This window comes from Corvus kubaryi, unplaced genomic scaffold (genome assembly GCF_017639235.1).
Source record: "Corvus kubaryi isolate FWS band 111438036 unplaced genomic scaffold, C.kubaryi_AGA036_p1.0 split1-131, whole genome shotgun sequence".
NCBI classification, from domain to species: domain Eukaryota; kingdom Metazoa; phylum Chordata; class Aves; order Passeriformes; family Corvidae; genus Corvus; species Corvus kubaryi.
Genome location: NW_024582073.1, coordinates 3,779,849 through 3,801,042, shown reverse-complemented (window position 1 = coordinate 3,801,042; position 21,194 = coordinate 3,779,849). Strand labels below are relative to the sequence as shown.

The 21,194-nt window shown below is 37.4% G+C and overlaps 1 protein-coding gene across 3 annotated transcripts in view; it reads left to right on the top strand.

The window, feature by feature from the left end:
- TRMT9B (tRNA methyltransferase 9B (putative)) overlaps positions 1-18,709 on the top strand; it is a 119,253-nt gene extending 100,544 nt beyond the window's left edge. The window contains exons 1-4 of one of the 3 annotated variants that reach the window (XM_042052981.1): positions 110-199; positions 10,716-10,870; positions 13,882-14,055; positions 16,792-18,709. In XM_042052981.1, the coding sequence (XP_041908915.1) occupies positions 10,717-10,870; positions 13,882-14,055; positions 16,792-17,825 (1,362 nt within the window). In that variant the 5' untranslated portion in view covers positions 110-199; position 10,716 and the 3' untranslated portion in view covers positions 17,826-18,709. Of the gene's footprint in view, positions 1-109; positions 200-8,311; positions 8,676-10,715; positions 10,871-13,881; positions 14,056-16,791 lie in introns of those variants that run through there. The other 2 variants (XM_042052982.1, XM_042052980.1) reach the window with 2 other exon arrangements.
- The last annotated feature ends 2,485 nt before the right edge of the window (positions 18,710-21,194 follow it).

Genomic DNA, 21,194 nt, shown 5'->3' with positions numbered 1-21,194 from the left:
GCAGAGTGTTTGCACTTATTTTTTTTTTTGCACGTGTGGTGTGTCGTCTTCCCCCCCCCCCCCCCAGTGTGACATTTTAATTGAACGGAGGCGCGGGTTGCAGGGCTGGGAACTAGCGTGGATGCTGGAGCTGAATTTGGTGTAGCAGCTGGGGAGCGGAGTTTTTACGAAACGCAGAGGGGAATTTGCTACAGAAATAGTAAGTTTCTCCGTGGTTGCCTGATTAGTTAAAAATTATGTACGTGCTGTGCATTGGCAGACAGTCCTGAGCAATGACCTGGAACAATCCTAAGCTGTAATAGTTCATAATTATTTTCTTCCTTTCCTAGAAAATTCGAAATACTGAGGTATTGCCTCCACATAGAGCTCTCAGCATTGCAGAGTGTTTGCTGCTTAATGAATGTTTGTAAAGGGATTTTCATTCCCACTGATGCTCAGTGGGAGCAGCCAGAGCTCAGAGAGTCACCTCACCCCTGCCTTTTCTTTTGCAAAGAATTTCTGGCAGAATTCAACAGCCCTGCTGTGTTGACGTAGTGCAAGGGATGACAGTCCTTGCTGATATAGTTTCTCAGGTGGAGCCTGCTGCTGGAGTTTATGATTTTGTGCATGAAACTTGAGAAAGAGAGAAGAAAAAATTTCAGCAGCCTCTCCATGACTAACAGAACTGGTCCTCTCAGGACTTTTTCATGCCCCTTAAATGGACCCCAGGCTTCGTTTTAGTAACTTGTTTTCAGTCTTGTACATAAATATATTTATTTCAGTAATATATGCTTTTTATAGACCATGTCTTTGAACAGAGTTTGAAATCAGCCCTGCATCAAGGGATAAACACTTCCCGTTCAAACTCTCTGATTTGCAAGTATTCTGCTGTCCATTCTGGATGGATGAATCAGAATATGGGACAGTACAAACAGCATAAGACTCAGTCCTGAAAAATATTATTTGAAAATTCCTGCCTGTAGTTATTATTCATAGGTTAACTGAGGTTGGTAAGGTGATTTACAGCATAAAGTTAAGCAGATGTCCATGTCTTTGCAGTACTGGGATTTACATGGGCCAGTTTATAGGTAGTGATAGCAACAGAATACTCCTGTGTGATAGAAAACCATGGCTTGAGGGCCATATGTCTATTAAATTTATGAATATTAAAGAGATTGAAAAAATATTTCAGGCTTCTATATGCTTATGAAATAATTTTTAAATGAAAAAATGAAGAGTAAAGACACTGGTATGTACCCTCATAAAGGGACATAGAATTATCAACTGAACGACTGGGAGAAAAAGAGGCTAACTGAAAAATAAGATAAATACTTGTGTTACAGCCAGGCTTTATATAACTGACTTAAACTCATGTGACACAGAATCCTGGCTGATTTTTTTTTTCCTCAGAAAAGTTTAAGCAGAACACAGTTGGACCAAAGACGCTGTATAACTTGGTTTGTGTTTTGCTGTTGAAAAATATTCCATTTTGAAGAAAACTTTGCATTCATATCAACATGTAATAATTTCAAAGAAGTTAATTACTTGTCACCCATATTTCTTCTAAGATAATATTTCTTTTGATGCTCCAGATATTGATGTTTGTAGGTATTAACTTTTGTTCCGGATCATACAATAATTTCCTAATTTTAAGAAAAAAAATTACACCTAAAAAGGCCATGGGATTAAAATATTTTCCAAATGGAGAACTTTAGTAGTGTTTATATGAAATTTCAGCTCCCTCAGGGAACCTTTCCATGCTGATGAGGAAAAATTGTGTTGTGCAAAGGCCTTTCTTGACTTTAAAATAGAGGGCTTAGAGATAACAAGTTATGTAAAAAGGTATCGCTCATACTATGATGCATTTAAAATTAAATAATCTTTCTGTGAAGGTCTGGTGATTTATGAAAACAAAGGATCTTCTCTAGGTATTTTGACTTCAGGACCACTAGGCTTTCACACTGCTCCATCTACTACAGCTACCACTGGAAGAAGCTGTCGGTGAAAGACATTTCACAGAGGGTTATGCCTCAACCTTTTAGTAATTTAGTAATTTCTGTGTCTAAATCTAAATCTGAATCCTGATAGGATTACTGTTGTATCTTCAGGAGCCTTTGTCAGCTGCATAAGCATCCAGTTACTGTTAGAGAGTACTTAAGATACCTTTGAGCTCTAGCCTCAGACATGTGAGATGCCTTTTCTTTACCAAGAAAGTAAATATAAATACATAACTCCCTATAACTAAAAAGTACAAAAAAATAAAAGTGTATGAGTCAGATTTTTTTAGTTTTGTAGGATAACAAAAATGTTGTACTGGCTTTGATTACATTCTGGTGGTCATCTACTCAGGTAACTTAATACACAGTACTATCTGCCACAAGATCTGTTCTTCTTTTAAAACTGTATTTGGCGAGTATGCTGAACACTGAATACATTTGTATATGAATATTTTAAGATAGGAAATTATATGCTCAGTTGTAATAAACATGATAATCAAGAGTAGTTTATAAAATGTATCAAAAGAAACCACTTAGTAGTTCTGTAATTACTGTAATTGATTCTGCAACGTTTTCTATTTCATCTTGAGATCAAAGGTAACCATTGGCAGCCTCCATTTGAGATCCTACTTGATAATGTGCTAATTATCTTTCTGTCTCTAGGATTTCAGCACAAGATATGTTTTCAAGTAATTGAATGTCTTAAGTCAGTTTGTAAATCATTTTAAATGGGGAGGTTTTGTATATTACACCAAGTTCCATGTAAGCACCAACAGTAATGTGCTCTATGAGTAAAAACAAAAGGAGAATTATACTACATAAATTAAAACTAATCCAACTGAAAATAGTACTCTAAATACAAACCCAGAGTGTGAGGAAACAGAAGAAATTTAGGAAACCATAATTCCAAAACTGTAGAATGACATTCAGGAAACAAATACTCCTGTGACTATACTTTGGCCTAAAGAATCAAGATATATGGAGAGGATACAGAGAATGACTACAATACTTGTAAAAGACCACCTTGACGGATTGATCAGGGAGGATGAAAAGAACTAAATATTTAATGCTTGCCTAACTGCTGGAAAATGAGGAGACATGATAATTGTATACAAATGCTCGAGGGATACAGTGACCAAGGAGAAAAAATAGCTGAATTTAAAGCTAGATAGATTGGCACGGCCAGGGGCTTTGAGATACTGATGCAGGGCACAGAGTATTTCCTGACAGGTGCTTAACTGACTTAGATTTTTAAGACCCCATTGATGGAGGCTCCGTGTCCTACCCAGTCCACAGTCATTTCCAGTGCTTTTCTGTTCTTTTGTTTAAAATGCCCTATCTGTATCTTTCTTGTTGAAGATTAAGCCACTATCTTTTGTTTACCCTTCAATTTTGGTAAACAGGTTTTTCGCTCTGCTTTGCAACAGCCCTTCTTGTATGAAATGGTGCTCTCTCATTCTGGACAAACACTTTGAAACAAATCTCTGTCCCTAGGGTTTACTTGATTTCTGATTTCTTAGAGATACACAATATCTCATAATTGTTCTCGGCTACGTTATTCTTGCTTGAAATTGAACATAATGCTCAAACTGATATGCCAGTAGTGCTGAATGTAGGAGAAGGAAATTTTTATGTAACTTGCAGGTATCTGCCCTATTTCTGTGTGCTGGTCCTGATTTTGGTTTTGGATTTGTTGTTTGTTTTTTTCTTTTGGCAACAGTATATTGCTAAAACCACCATAACAAAATAGCATTTATGGTGTTAAATCTGTGAAATGTTATAGAGCCAGATCCACTTCTGTAGAACTGCTGCCAGACATCCCATCCTGCCTCCTTCAGTCTTTCTTTGTGGAGTTGGTTATTCTTATGTAAAAATAATGCTTTGCTTTTGTCTTTTTTGATCTGTTTAAATATTTGAATTCTGATACCATTGTCCAGTTCATTTTAACCCTGATGATTTGGTCTGTCTGCAGGTGTAATTCTACTCTCTAGTCCATCATACAAGGAAATTACTGAGGAGTGTCCAAAGCATATTTCTGGCCAGGTTTGCTCAGGGTATCCTTCCAGTGTGATAGTAAATTTTGATAACAACACTCTAAATATCCTCTTCAAAATGGTACCAACCTTCTACTGTAACTTCTAAAATCTAAAACAACTGTCCCTAGTTTTTTTACTGCAATATGATGAGACCAGGGATTGTACATGTTGCCCACAGTTTCTCAAAACTAATTTCTTGTGGCTCTGAGACTGGCTAATCTGAGACCAGTGCAATCAGTTCCCTATGTACTGTTTATTAGGCTAGTTGTATAGAAAACCCTGAAATTAAAAACCCTAACGTATTCTCTCCCTAAGTTCCTATCCCTTTGTCACTGATATATTGACACCTGGTGCCGATTAACGTGAATAGTGAAGAAGAAAAACCTAAACGCTTTGCTCTTCTCAGCACCACTTATTATTAGACTTTCCTTCTTGCTTAGTAGGCCAAATTTTTCCCTGTCCTCCTTTCTCCTCTAATGTCTGTACAGAGTGTTTCTGTGCAGGATCTGAAGATGCACTTCAGTGCACATCCATCATCACGGGTTTTTGACTGTGTGGGACTTCAGTAGGAAGAGACTCTGTGCTGGGAGCTGGTTTGTGATTTTGCAGGGATAGCAAAGATGAACAAACACATAAAGGGACTGTGAAACTTCTGTACGAGTATGTTCCTCCTTTCAGGGTTTTCTAATGGCCAAGGGTCCATGTTTGTGCATTTTCATTTAGCAGAATGTTACCTATCTACAGAATGGAGTTTATGTACTTGGTGAAAATAAATCTGTTTACAGTGCAACGTTTCAGGTGCATAGACTATGACCCTAAATGTGAAACAACAAGGGGAATATTAAATGATTAACTGATCCAAGAATGTGCAGTGAATAGTACTAGGTTTTGTCTGAACTGGAAAATAAAGCTGACAAAGTGAATGTGACAGTGAATGGCTGTCATTTTGAGTTACTAGAGCTTGAACTATAAGCTTATTTTGTCCAAGGTCTTGCAAGAGCAGTCTCAGTCCTTTCAATGTTTAGCTGGGACGAAGTTCTATGTATTTTAGTAAGAAAAAATGATAGTGACTTAATTTCAATCAATGAAATTACTTTAAAATGCTCGTTTCACAGTTAGTGTTTCAGCTAACAGTGGTTCTTGTCAAATGTGTCCCAGCACTCTATTTTTCATTTCAGAATTTCCCGAATTTTTCTGGAGGAAGGGTTTTGAATCAGGATTTCAGCCCAAAGAGGTCTTAGTAATGCTGCATGGAGCTCCCCTTGCTCTGATTTCAGGCTGTGCATTTTCATGGGATGATAATGGTTCATGCATGGTTGAAATTAATTACTGGAGCAACTGTTAGCCTTATGTAAGCAAATCTTCTCCTATTGTATCCTCTTGCTAAACTTCCATTGCAGCTAGTTTAGCTGTTCATGACAGCATTCCTATTGCTTTGATTCATTATCATTTGTTTACTAATACAGATGCTTTGTGTAGTGATTCATATTTGGAAACCATTTAGTATGTTGGCAATTTGTTGTTTGCATTATTGAAACAAGAAATCACTGTCAATCAGAGTGGAAGTTGCTGCTTTGATTTATAAATTCAATCCAAAGGTGAGCCAAGTTCTGATAAATCTTAGGTTTGTTTTTGAGAAGGGCTGCAGTGACGTTTTGTTGTTGGAGAAGAATTGGATTTTTGTCTTTGCTTGGAAAAAAATACTGTGGTTTAGAGGTGTCCACTGGGGCTGTACACTTAGTTTTTCATGGCTACCTATATTTGAATGAAAAGACTGATAAGTCTGGAAAGTAAACTGGAAGCATTTCTTGCTGAATAGGGAGAACAGCTCTCTTGGTTTAGTTCTCCCTGTTCTAGAGATGAAGGGGAAAATGCAAATTGGACTGCCCCATCTTTCACTTAGGTGCTAGTAACAGCTGCAAGTGCACATGTTATTGCTGGAGAGCATGGTATTGAGGATGTGGACCTAGCCCTTGTGATTTATTCTGTTCCATTTAAGCGATTAATTAGGTTGTTGCATCCATAGCTGGAGTTGCATGTGTAATCAAGATTTATGTTGCTGTGGCAACAAAGAGAGACACAACTGTGCTGAAATTCCTAGATCTTTGAAGCAGTTCTTCTTACCCAAAATGATATTGAGGATTCCCATCAGCGTGTGAAAAAATTGTATCTAAGAGGGGCCTTCATTGATAGGCTGAAATCTTGCACTGAATTGAGTGAATTCATGCTGCTCATCAAAAGGTTAGAGAAAATAGGCTGTTGCAAGAGAGAAGACAAGGAAGCCTGTGGCTCAAATTAATCAAGAGCAATTGATTTCAAGCCAAAGAGGAGCAATGGAGGAAAATTAAAGGTTGGTCAAAGACGCCATTGACAAAAGTTTTGTGGCATATACCAGGTATTGTGTTTGGCCTGGATATAAAGGCAAGGAGGGACTGAACATGAGCCAGGTCAAGACTTCACAGTATTTTACATCAAGTTAAATAGTCATGCTGACATAGCACATGCTACAGGAGATGGAGGAAGGTGTAATAAATGAAAAGGGGATGGAAGATGAAAATCATAGGTGACTGGGAGGAGGTAACTTGAGGTAGGTGAGGAGGCTTTCAAGTGATTCAGAACTGCAGGTAAGTGTGAAAAGCTTTTGGTATACTCTGGCAGAGGCAGTGTTTTTGGGCTGAACACTACCACCTGTGCTTCAGTGTCAGGACACCCCATGCATCTGGGAGCCAGCAAGTATTTTGTCCACTTGAGGATGAAGTATTTAGTACCATTAGTCAACATTGTAAATTAAATGCTTTCAAAAACAACAACAAAAATTCAAACACACTCCCCCTCCCAAAAAAACTCCCAAAACACCCAAACATGATGTTTTTTTAATGTTGGAAATGGGGGTTATTAATTTTGATTGTTTTCATTTCAAGGTCACTTGATTAAACATCTTTCTTACTTCAGCAGCGATAAAAAATATCCAAGCAACATGACTTTTATTAAAGCAGTATCCTTGAAAAGTTAATTATCTAAAAGGTTGCAAAATGTTAATGGAAGGGGAGGAAATTAGATTATCTTAGGGTCAGAGAACTCTTAGTGAAATATATAGCTATGAAAATATATATTGTCTTTGTACAATTCCTTTTACCTTCTGGGAAGCTGTAATATTTTAGGGGGTTTTTTTTGTTTGGTTGGTTTTGGGTTTTTTTTAACAGAGGGGGAAAAAGCAGTGTAGGAAAAAGTCAATGGACTATAACCTATTTACTTTCAAACAATTTGTTTGTGTACCACAGTTATATGTGATGGACTGGTGATCCATTCCCTGCAAATTTGGCCGAACTGACAATACAGTTTTCATCGAGTTTCCTCATTTAATAGATCAGCTGCAGCAAGGTCCTGTTGTAGTCTCATGAACGAATGAGCAAGAAGATGACCAGGAATCACTGAAAGGGAAGAGAATCCTGCTCTTCAGTTTTTATCCAAGCTGCTTGTTTGCAGGAGGTGGACGTTTGTTGAGCTGCATTCACGTTTTGCGGACTAGGCAAGACTTGCTGCAGAGTGACTGAAGAGCTCAGTGCCAATTTATTGCCTACTCCCATCTCTGCTCTAAGCCTCTGCATGACCCCTTTGACAGGAGCATAAGCACAAGAGAAGAAGAATTGAGCATGGGAAAAGTGTCCATAACTACTACCTTCTGCTTCTTTTCTCTTTGCTGGTCTTAGCAGACAGCTTCTAGGTAGCTTAAATGAGAACTGGAGCAGATGCTGAAGCAGTGGGATTTCTGGGCAGATTTTAATTACCTACTTTGCAAGACAGACTTTCCAATTATCCTGGAAGCTAAATCCAGAAGTTGGATGAAATGAACGTTTTCTACAATTCATGTCCAGCAGAGGCACTGACTGGTACTTCCAAAGCAAAGAAATTGTATTGGTTGTTTTTGTTTAGAAAGAGAAACAGAGGCATTGAGTTTGTTTTGTAAAGTTACATGGGTCTAGGTTTCTGGGGTTTTTTGGTGACAGTATACTTGTGTAAAAGTGGTACAGCTGCATGTCTGGACAGACTCCACAGGTTCCTTGCATTTTGTAAACATTGAAATGAAGAGGTTAATTGCTAGGACATTTCCTGCTGTGCTGCAAAGTAAAACCTGGTAGTATTATGGATCTCGACTGGAAAGTCAAATTGGCAAGTTTAATTTCATCATGTGCCTTAATTACTTGCCAAATATAATAATCAGGAGGAATGGAAATTGTTACAAAATGGTGCATGAAATTATTTGTCTTTTAGTATACTACTGTTTTTCTATTATAAGTAAATCATTTTCTTGACAATATTTTTAAGTATATCTAAAAATAATCTCTAATGCTGTGTTGTAATACATGGAAGTCTCCAGCGTGTCCTGCTTAGCTGAAGACTCAGTACCAGTTCCAGTGAACAAGAAAGTTAAAGGAAGAACTTAATGGTCTTAGATTCGATAAGAAACTAAGCCAGATCTCAGTCTGTGTTGGAATTCAATGTAGACATTTTAGGAAAATAGAGAAAAAAAGATAGCATTTGGAATTCAGTATGAATGGTTGAAACATTCTGCCTTTTCTGTTTTTTTAAGAAATGCAAAGATTGAACAAAGAGCTTCAAGTGGAAAGATAAAAGAAAGCACTTGGATATGCTGAACCACATGGTAACTAAACATGAAATATAAATTAGAGCAAGAAGCTTATCAGGCAACAAAAAAAAAGATTTTTAGTCTTTGGAATTACTACATATAAATAGAGGATTCCTAGGCAGTTGAACAACAAAACAGAGTATGTTTTGAGGCATAGACAAAAGACAGCTGGAGACATGAAACGCCTAATTTATTTTATTTAAGGATCAAATAAAAACAAAGGATTGGGCTTTTGACTGTAAAGAATACTTACTTGAAACTACTGCAGCTAACCCATTCTATGTCACAACATAACTTGAAATGGATTCTGAGAAAAGTTCTGATTGAGTAACTTCTGGCACATGTAATATAATTTCAAGTCTATGTTGTTTCTCTTGTTCAGTCTGTTACAGCTTTTCACTTTTCAATGACACTGAAAATGTGCCTATTAGCAATGTATTATACTTTTCCTGAAATTAGTTTTTATGTATATGTGTATATGCACCTAGGAAAAGGTGAGCTAATGCATCATAAAAGAAAATTGTGGATCAAAGAAAAAAGATAAAGTAAGGTTTGTGAAAATATTGACCATAAATGTTTTGAAGCAAGATATTCATAGATACTACAGGTAGAATAGACTGTAACAATTGTTAACAATTTGTCCCCACCTCTTACACAGTACCAGTGAAATGGATCAAGCCTTACATACTATTCTGTAAACATTCACTTGAAAGATGTTGTTTTTTTCAGTCATTGGGATTAACTCCTGTTTTTTAAATTAAAAAGATTGTATTTGCAGGACAGGTGTAGGACAGATTGTGTCTATAGAACAGCTGAGGTGACAGCTCACATTATTTATTACACATATATTTTAAAAAATAAATGGTTTTTTTCTCATAGATACCATCATTTCTCATATATTCTCATCTATTTTCTCATACTAATGTATTTCAGTACTAAAAGTGACCGGAAGAAGAAATTTTTATTATGGTTCCAAAATGTATATTATTTGAAAATCAAGGAAAGTAAATTAAAGTCTTTGCTTCTGACCTTTTCAAATGCAGTCAAAGGAGTCACTTTTGTAGTTTTATCTTGATAATACATTGCTTAGTCTGTTGGATGTTTGAAAACAGGCTTTAATCTCTACTGAGTTCTTGGACAGCTGAATAAGTTTTGTTTTAATAACGGGAAGAAATACTTCCCAAATAAACAGGCAGTTTGAATTAGTTTGAAGAATGCCTTAACACTTTGAAACGTAGTCTCATCAGCCTTCATCAGATATTCAAACCTGACCTGGTTGGTCCTTGGATGAGAGGATATATTAAGAAAGATGTAAGATTCTGTATGAAGGGATTCAGTGTCTGCATCCACTTGGTGTTCTGCATGAGCTTAGGGGTAATACTTAAAGTTTAGGAAGATACCACTTCTCAAATCACTAAACTAAAATACTTTGTAAGACATGAAGATAGCGGAGTGGGAGTAGGGAAATCGAGGTTTTGTTGCTGAAAAATTTTAGTGAGCTCATCACTTCTAGAGGGTTGATAAATCACAAATCCCTTACATGTGATTTAGGGGCTTAGGTTTCAGGGACCAGGCTATATTTCAAGTAACATAGTAGTAGCTTGCCTGCCTATTCACATCGGCAACGACAGGAAAGTTGTTTCTTAACATCCTGTTCTTAACTGGTTGGACTGATGATTGTAAAGGTCTTTCCAAGCTAAATGATTCTATGATTTTATAACCATTCTGCACTTCCACTGAATATGGGTTCTCTTTTGCACCAGATAAGCTTTTACTATATTGATGAGCCTGGGAATGTGCCTATTATTGAATAGGCATGTGCAGTTACATAATGCTTCACAGGCGAGATGATGCATTCACATTTTTTCCTGACTTTCATGAAATAAAATCAGATCCTTTGAGTAAAGACTATTTTATAAATATGGCTGTTAGATGGATGTAATAATTTTATGAATGTAAATGTACAAGGTCCTGAATTATGCACGCCTATAAAATGTAAAGTCTATGCTGTGACAGTTTGTGTTTTGTTGTACATAATCTTCATTATGTTTTCAGGATGGAACATGAGGCTACCCAGCTAGAAAAGCAGCACGTGCACAGTGTGTATGAAAATACAGCTACCTACTTTAGCGATCTGCAGACCAAAGCATGGCCTCGTGTTCGGAACTTCCTGCTGGAACAAAAGCCTGGCAGTCTCGTTGTTGATATAGGTAAGCCATTCTTTGAGGTGGCGTGAAAGATTGTTTGTAAGTTTTATTAGTTTACATGTTAGTCATATGTAGCCTTCAGATCAACTGCTTTTTTAACTTAAGTCTGGTTTTAAATTGTTTTTAAGCGTGAATGCTAGATGCCTTACATCACTTCTTTTAATTCTTTGGCTATGTATCAGGTGGACAGTAAATAAATTTTTTCCCTTGTTTTTGTTGAGCTAAGTCTTAATCTGTCCATGTCCCCACTGGCTTAATGGTCTGTCATGCCCCTGGAGCCCTTTTGAAAAAATAATGTAAATAGCTCGATTATTTCATATTTCAGTTTCTTTAGCTCTCTTGGTTTAAGTACTACCAGTCTGCAATTTATTGGTTTTCATTTGTTCTATTCATTTGTTCTAAAGCTCCTCCTCGCAAGGCTTTTTATTAAGAGAAATCTTCTGATGTGATTGCTATTAAAAATATATTTAAAAAAAAAAATCTGAGAGTCTCCCTATGATCCTAAATATGGACACCAAAGCCTCATTTTCCTGCTATGGCATTTTCTTCCCTGCATGTAGCATTTATACCTGGATTTTCTGTTGCTCTTGCAGACTTTCTGGGGGTTTCCAGGTGCTGGAATCTTCCCTTTGCTTGCATTATGACTTCAGTCCTATACAGCACATCATTGCAAAACAGATGCTCGTTTGCACCATTGTATTTTCCTTACTGTTTAAACTGTTAAAATAAAATGCTTTTACACAGCAAGGTTTAATAAATGTGAACAATAAATTATGTATCTGCTTTATCCTATAAGAGAAAAACATTATTTGAATATTCTGCAGGCCATAATCAGAAGATGATATGTAGCTCTCCTGCTGCTGTTGAGCACTCCACCAAAAATACTTGATTGATGTTATTTTGAATATGTTTTTTTATTTTTATGTGTCTGCACCATTTTCAGTAATAATCTCGGGAAATATCCTATGGCATACACTCACTGAGTATAACTGAGAGTTAGATTGATACTTCTCAGCCAAAATTGTTGCCACCTCAATAGAAGATATTTGAATCTTAGCTGAAGTTCTTTGAGGTTTTATCAGCAATGATTGCAGAAAGCTTAAAGTCACGTTGTTGCAGTCTCATCTGGAGAGAAGGTCAGTCCTTAGAGCTGCCAATGAGAATACTCCCATTTAGGCACACAAGGTCTCTTCTTTTATGGGGTGTAATAATATCTACAGGAATTTGCCTATTGTGTTTAGTTTTGGCATGTATTTAAGGAGGAGTTGCACTAAAGAGGCACTAGTGCCTACTGGTACTAAAATTTTCAAAGTGAGATCTTTAATTGGTAATTTTATTTTCAATTTAATGCTACCTTTTATTAAAATATCATTTTGACTATTTGCCTTACTATTTTTCATTGATCAAAACACGTGAAAATAGCTTGGCCGTTGTTAGCTTCATGAAGGAATTCACCCTCTTGATGACTCCTTTAAAAGTGAATCTCTGGCAAATGTAGCTTTTTAGAGTACTGGGATTATTGACACTATTCTGCTTCATTCCAGAGAGGACCCTATACTTCCAGAACAGCTCACAGTGATTAAAAAGCACTACACCAAAAGCCATGTATTAAGCAACTGAATCTTCCAAATTAGTGATGGTTGAATAAATGTGTTCCTCTGCAAACATTATAATGAATAATAATTTATACAAATTTTTAAAATTTGTGTTTTCTAACATGCAGAGCCTCATGTTTTATTGCATATATTCCTTGAGCTGCATTAGCAATATTAGTATTTTCCATTTCTCTCAAGTGTTACTTCAAAGAATAGTGCTTGCTTTTAGCTTAGAAATATGCTCCTTTTCAACACTGAAGTGCTGTTCTGTTCTGCAGTAGTTCCTGTGCTGTCTTTCTAGATAATGGTGCACATTAACATCACCGAGAGCAGCAGCGCTGCAAGAAGCAGTGATGTTTCTAAAGATAACTCCAGGCCTTTAAATTGAATTACCAATTCTGAGATGATTCTCTTTGCCAAGCTGCTACCCCGTTGCTTGACTGTCAACTTTCAGAAATTATTCCTCACTAGTGACCCAGAACCACAGTGAACAGTTCCCAATATAGTTTTGAAAAGTGCTTGTTATGCATAAGGCATTGAGGGATCCTCTGGAAGATTTCAATTTAGTACAGCACAGTCCTTGAGAAGACAGACTTCTAGGTAGAAGACAATCTGGAACAGTTCATTACATTTACATGGATTATAATGCACTGGCACAAAGACAAAAAGAGGATGTGCTTGCAGTATGGAAAGAACTTCTATGATTTATGGTTATTTTCGAGTTTGTATATAAAGTAAAAATTTTCCACTCTGACTTGTGTCAGTGGCATTTATGGTTTAGGACTTTTTGGAGAGAAATGGGGTGCACTGGAGAGGTACTGCATGGGGTTTAGCAAAGACTGTGGAGGGACTGGGGAAAGAGGTCTATTGCAGATCACTGAAAAGACAAAGCACACTGGCTTCAGGAAATCCCCTGAACAGAAAGTAGTTGGAAGCTGGAACGGTACTGGGGAAAGGGGCCATAATGCTTGTCTTTTTTCTTACGCTCTCCTGGGTGCCTGTTTATGTTCATTGTTGGAAATGGCATGCCAGGCTATATAAAGACTCAGTATGAAACAGCATGGTTGGGTTTTTATTCTCTAAGATGTACAGTAGTGGCCATGGAGGACCACTCTTTCCTCCTCCCACCTGCACTTATCCTTACTACCCACAGAAAGACAGATAACCTGCTATTATACAGGGCTGTGTAATGAGTATTTTTGTTGGCGATGTTCATGCTGTTACAATCCTAATAGTGGGAACATACAATTTCAACAGTCCAAATGAACCCTGCAGCAGTTAGGCTAGTAGGCACAAAACCTCACTTTGCTTTCCAGGAAAATTTAGGATTAGGAAAGCCTTCGTATTATTTTCACTGCTTTGGGAGGGAAAGCAAATGTTTGGAATATATGTCTTCTGACCTAGTATGCTTTTCTTTAGGTTGTGGAACTGGAAAGTATCTCAGTGTCAACAGTCAAGTGTATAATCTGGGCTGTGATTACTGTGAAGCACTGGTAGAGATTGCAAGGAAGAAAGGTGATGAAGTCCTGGTGTGTGACAACCTTAACCTTCCCTTTAGGGATCAGTGCTTCAATGCAGTCATTTCAATTGGAGGTAAGACAACACACTTGCATTCTGGCCCCAGCAAATGAGAATTTCTGAGTGCTCTTTTCTTTCCATATGGCTTCATTTCAGTTAGTTGTTTTGAAGCAGTTCCTTAGAATCACAGGAGATATAACTGAAATTAATGTAGTCAACATGAAAAAACAAAACTCCATTGCTCAAGAGGCGCTGTTGACCAAGGAAATACGTGTATCACTTGTTTGTTTATATGTGGTAGAGAAAAGATTTCCTTCCAGCATGCATTTTAAACAAGTGAAAACTAATCTAAACATGGTTGCTTAGGTGGTAAAGACAAACTCTTGGTTTCTCCATAGGATCTGTTTTGATCAACAAATGCATTGAAATGAAAACTTTATAGCAGAACTTGAGACTCATGTTAACTATTACCTGTGATGAATTCAGATTTCCCTTAGTCATGAAGTAAGAACTCGGAGTCATACAAGCGCTTCTTGTCTAAAAGGAACAGAGCATCTCAGCATCTTAACTATTCTGACCTCTCTTTTTGAAAATATTATTCATAATTTGAGAAGTATAAATTGCAAAAAAATAGTTAAGAGTACCCAGTTACAGTCTACATTTTTTAGCTCTAGTCTTGACTGAGCTTCTTGCAGGGTTTTTTAATGCATCAGCAAAAGTATAAAGCATGTTAATTATTACTGATAGCAATCAACAGACTACTTGAAGTGTGATACAAATGTAGCCTAAAATGTATCTTTCACATAAACAGGTGGAAGGAAAGGGTGACTAATACACAAGCAGTAATCGTATTACTTTGCTTTCACGTTGGCTAGTTAACCAGTGAGCCCTACCCACATGTTAGGCCTTGTAGCATAATTTCAGACCAGTTGACTCTGAAGGATAGCATACCTATCTAGTATTTATATCAATTATAAGCCTGTCAAGTTTAAAAGTTCATGTGCTATTTCAGTACATTTAACAGTAATGGATTTTAATCCCTCTTGAATAGAGACATGGTATGCCTTTGTCCATCTGATTCTAAATAAAGTGGTTTTCATCCCATTACAGAGAATAACAGGTATTTATGTACGTAGTCAAGTACTCTTCTTGGCTTTGCTGGTATAATCATGTTTATAGGATCGATTTTTCTGCAGAACCACCAGAGTGATTCTAACCAGAAGGAATATTTAACCCATTAAAGAGTTTGCACAGGTTCTGTTGGTTGATTGTAATTTCTTTCTGGTAAACTAAGTTTGTATGCATATGCTGTCTCTGTCAGTTTTGATAAAATTTTGCAGGAGGTTCTGTGGTGATATAAGGCCTAACTCCAGTGCAGGAGAAAATACCAGTTCCCTTCTCCCTATCCTGTGCAAAAAAACCTGATTTTTAATTTTTTTTTTTTCAAAGTTTGAGGGAAGATTCATTGGAGTCAGGAGTACCTGGAAACAAACACTGATGGGGAACTCTTCTCAGCGTTGTCTATTTTGTATTCTCAACAGCTTGTGAGGGCCTAGTTAATATTAACTGCCAAGAATGCTTTTCTTGGCATGTGATAATAAAGCTGCATTTTTCCCCCTTGGTAATTTAATCATTGTTTTGAATAAAGACAGGGCTAGTTGGATGCAGTTTTCCTAACTGCAGTGTTGAACTAACACTCTTTCTACAACTAGAATTGGCTACTGTCAAGCAGCACATATAATCAAATTTTTCTGAATGTATAGAGATGTCTTCAGCTAAGAACATACGCTATTATCTGCTGTTGTATGGGCAGATTGAATGTTTTTCATGTAGAAGTGGCTGGCTCCAAGTCCACTTGAAAAAAATTATGGAATCAGTCCTCTTTACATCACTGATTGAGTCAAATCTAGTACTGATCACATATAGAACAACATGCCCGATGTGTCCAAGCTCAGTACAAGTTAATGCTTCTGGGAGTTTAGAGAGAAAATAGTTGTCTTAGCTATTCTCTGACTGTTAAAATTGGCCCATTCGTACACCAGGTGAATAGGAAGATAGAAATAATGTAGAAATCTTGAAATGTAGCTTCATTTCACATTGGAGTGAAATTTGAAAATGTGGAAATTGTCCTGGAAAAAAACCCCAAATATAGTGATCAAAAGTTTTATTTTAAATTTGACTTTATTTTTTACTAGCATAACATATATGCAATATAGACATCCTTTTTTACAAAAATGAAATTTAATTTTACAATATTAAACTAGTGGTGAATATTTGTCTAAATTTTCTCACTAGCTCTTTTGAAAGTGTGCTGATATAAGAGTTCAAAGTATCTTTTTACTGATACTGCATTTTGCTGTATTTGTTACATGGTGAAAAGATTTTCTGTTTTCAGTCAGGTAAGTCTGAAAATTGTGGCAAAAACTGAAGTGAACTTGATACTGCTTAACTCACCTAAAGGGTAGGCATTTAAGTGAAAGCTTGTCATGTTATAATGTGTTATGGGTTATGCAGAGAAACAGAAACCTCCAGCTTATATGCCTGACTTTTCTTGAATCCCTGCTTTTGGGATGAGATTAATTTCCTTCTTTCAGATTTTCCTGTTTTTATCCATTGAACATAATCATAAAAGAGAGCATTCTGAGGTAAACTTCCATTGTGGTACCTATAAATTCAGCACTGTTGCTGACTTTCAGCAAGTGATATTTAGAATGAAGCAACTGAAATGATTGAACATGTAGAACAGGTTGAAGATGAAAATGCTTTGTCCTTACTAATATTCAATACATAATACCTTTCTTGTATTTGCAGTGATACATCATTTCTCAACTAAACAAAGAAGAATCAAAGCAATAAAGGAAATGGCAAGGGTATTGACACCTGGAGGCCAAATAATGATTTATGTTTGGGCTATGGAACAAAAGAATCGTCGCTTTGAGAAACAAGACGTATTTGTTCCATGGAACAAGGCCTTGTGCTCACGCCACTTGTCAGAATCAAATCAATCTGGAGATAAGGGTGAGTTTGTGCATACTGCAAAGGGCCAAGACATACACCCTGCACAGCTTGTCATCTCTGAGTGCAGCTACCAAAACAATCTGCAGCCAGAAACTGATTCAAAACATTCCCACAATATGGACCATTGCTTACTCGGAGCCTGCTGCATGAAAATTTCTGAAGAAGAAAACAGATTTTGTAGTGCTCTAGGAAGATCTTTCCGCTCATGGTTTTTCTCCAGATCTCTTGATGAATCAGCCCTGAGAAAGCAAAGTGACAAAATGAAGCACCTGAAACATGAAGGAGTGTGGGCAAACAGTACACCCATTCAGCATTCACGACACTGCAGTTTGGATTTAGGTCACCATGGGGCACTGTTAAATGAACAAAGTTTAGATGATGATGATGTGTTTGTGGAAAGCCTGTCTCTCAAAAAACCACAGTGGTCGCCAGCCACAGATGCACTGAAGGATTTAAGTTTAAATGGAGGGCCCCAAAGTGTAGCTCAGAGCAAGGGTGACAAAACTTCATTTTTAAATGGCCCAGTGGAAGACAGGGACTGCATCTGTGGTTGTAATAAAGATGGTGCTGGTAAGTCTGATGCCACCAAGTTTTTCAAAAGAACTTCAACAACTGACTCCACTGACTCAGCTTTGGATTCAGCAGTGTCTGTTGGGGACCAAAGTGATGCCATGTTGGATACAAAGGCCTTCATGCGTTATTACCATGTTTTTCGGGAGGGGGAGCTGTGTTCTCTGGTAGAAGAGAATGTACCTGAGCTTCAGATACTTTCTTCCTGCTACGACCATGGAAACTGGTGCATTATTGCAGAGAGAAGAGGAACATAGCTATAAAGAGAACAAAGCAGAATCCAGTGACTGAGGATTTTAAACTGTTCCTTGTGTTACTGTGATTGTGCAGTGTGACATGGAATTTGAATCTTGTAGTTGTGTGCCATTCAATTTTGAATTATTATCTCTCAACTATTTAACTAGCTAATGCAAGGTCTGTATATAGGAATGTAAGTGGTAGACAATATTTATGTTTTGTTAAACTTTTACGAAGTTAAGACTGTAGAGTTTTATATTGCTTTTAGCGAATAATTGTGTTTTAAAATATACTTTTCTATTGAGAAATAAAATCTTTTTATAAAACAAGGATCAGGGCATCTTTTATGAGAAATATCCTCTCAGTAGAAAGTCTGGTCTTCATTCTTCAGATGCTAAAAGCGTGTCACTTTGATCCCTATTCTTGAAGTCCTATGAGACATAGACATTATGTCTAAAATCGTACTTGACTGTACACTGATAGAGTGCATGCTGCAGAACTGGGAGCAAGCATGGTCCCAGTGCTATTTACCTGGGAGTAGAGTTCTTAATGGGCAAAAAACTATGTACCAAACAAGCTCTGCATATTCTGTCATTTGATGTTTGTATTTGGGAGCAAGTGACAGCACAGATTTTGGACAGTATTTTTTACTTTTGCTTTAAAAATAATGTAATTTGTTTCTCAGGTGCAGGTGAAGTTTTATGTGTTAGCTCTCACAAGTACTTTATCTTAATTTCCTTTGCTGTAGTTTTTCATTGGTTATGTGTATATAAAAGTCAGAGGGATTTGTGAGAGTGTCAATATCATGTAAAGTTCTAAAATATCAAATCCTGAAGATACATATATCTTTTTGATAAGCCTGGGAAGCTAAGATTAAATTACTAAAAATCCAGTGCATATCTGGTCAGCTGTCATATTTACTTTTCCTGTTCACTGACATGAGAATATATATGAACGGTGTGTTAAATAATGTAGACAGGAAGAGGATAAGCCCAGTTTGCACATAAAATAAAAATGCTTGTCTAGTGAAGTTTAAATGAATCTTTTGAGACCTAGATGATAATAGATTGTTTACACAACTTTCCTGTTCCCTCCAAGACATACCATCCCTATCCATCTGTAGTAGGTTGTAGCAGTTTATAGTGCTGGGGATAAAAAGCACCTGGCTTCAGAAAATCAGTAGTGGAACTGCCAACAGAAGCAGGGCTAGAAGAGGCTGATTGCCTCGTTAGCACAGAGTTACTCCATTCCTAGGCTTAATTCATGGTCAGTGGTTGCAGTGCAGGGCACATCTTCAGCTGGTGTGATTTCTTGACCTTTAATGGAGCTGCTCAGGTTCACATCCCCACCCCCATCCCCTCCAAAAAAAAAAGAACCCCCAACCCCCTTTTGTTAACAGCAGTTTTAGAGAGCTACATAATTAAGATGGCTGCCCTATTATTGTGCAAGTAGATTTTGAGTACAAGGCGATAGGAGTGAAATGCCAGACTTTTCTAGTCCATACTGCATGAGTAGGTGGATTTGGCATTGTTCGGTAGAAACCCCTGATGGTGCTGAGTATTTTTTGATGTAGGTTCCCAGCTGTTAATTGCCACATGGTAATATATTATAGATTTATTTACTGGAGCAATGTCCACCAGCAATCATCTTTATCTTCCTCATAGCTTGGGATCCTTGTACTTTATCCTTCCTGGATCTGTACCACTTGCACTCCCCACAGGCCTTTGAAAATAAAAGTGTGGCCAAAGAACCATACATTTGAGACTTTTGAAATATTATTCTACTCTAAATGTTACTTTCCATACAGCCTGGGGCTGTGGCTTTCAGTTGCTGTGTATGAGCCATACTTCAGAAAATGGGCAATATTCCCTGCCTCGCTGGGTCCAGCTGCTCCTGGCTGAGGGGGCTGCACCTGCTGCATCCTCAGGCTCCAGATTTAGACACACAGTGCCAAAGTACCCATATTGCAGAGCCAGCATGGATTGTGCTGAGCTCCACACCTCATTTGTAATGTGGTTGTGTCAGACAGGGGAGGCCTGCCTCGTTTGTTGGGAATTTCTGGATGAGGTTGAGAATTTTAGAAGAGAAGTCAATTGCTTCCAGATAAGGTATGCCAGTGGATATTCAGCACTCCTGGAATTTGGACTGCATTTAGGAAAGAGGTAGGTTATTATCATCCTATATCCAATTCTGAAACTTCATCCCTAAATGCCAGCATGCAGAAACTTTATTACACATATATAAAAATATATATTAAGTATTATTAATTTTAACTGACAGCTGGCTTTAGTTAATTGGGAGAAAGAACATCACAGTTTTGTTCAATGCACTTCTGCAATCTGACTGCCGTATTCGGTGAAGTGGACTGATGAAATTTGGGGTAAACTGAGGAAGGAAAGGTGTCCATTCTCTTCAGAATACAGACTTATTATCCTTGCAAGAGACTGAATCTGTGTCAGGCTCCAGTTAAAACTTGCTCTATCAGCTGTTTGAATAACAGTTGTCACCTCAAAGCTCCTGAACTACTTGAAACCACTTTAGTGTTTGTAGACTTTCCATGCATTATTGGGTTTGAGGTTCTTGCCTGGGAATGCTTTTCACAAATCCTTATTTCTGTATTGAATTTTCTCGTGCTTTGAGTTGATGCTGAGTTTGGATTGTATTCTTATAAATTCCTGGGAGAAGGAGAGGGCAAGTTTGGTAAGTGGCTTTTTTTTTCTTCCCCAAATATTAATTTTTTGTCTGAGGATATGTCATCACCATGTAACGTACTTTTTATGGACTGGGGTCAGTCAGCTGAGGTCATGACTGTGGAGTCTGCTCAGCAAACCTTTTTTTCTTTCTCCCATCTATTAATGGAGGCTGCCTAGATCTGTAACAACTTTATTATCTCATAAGGCAAATTACTTCACTCAGAGCGTGGTGAAGGTCTCTCCTGACTGGTTTCTCTTTTGAGGAGGCCCAACATAAGCAAAAAGTAATTTCCAGCAGAATCCATGTGATCCCAGACTTTAATAGCTTACAGACAAAGTTAATGTGCTCAGAGAAGTGGATATACCATTAAAAAGTATAGTACATGAATGAACAAGGAAAGAAAACCCAGTTGTCCTTGAATGCTTAAACTTTCAGCAATGTCAAGACTGAAAGAGCTGACTGTTAGAAGGTGAAAGGCAAATGTGTTTTTACATTGCTTGTCTGACAAGTGGGCAATAATCTCATCTCAATTCTGCTGATAAAAAACCCGCTGCTGACTGTAGCGGGCTAGGATTGCTCCTAAGATGCTTATGTAGCACTGAGAGGCACGTGGAAAAGTTTTGATGACATGAGAAAAATGCCCGGGTTTTATAAAAAATTAATTCAGGTGGAACTTCTGTGTATCAGTTTCTGTC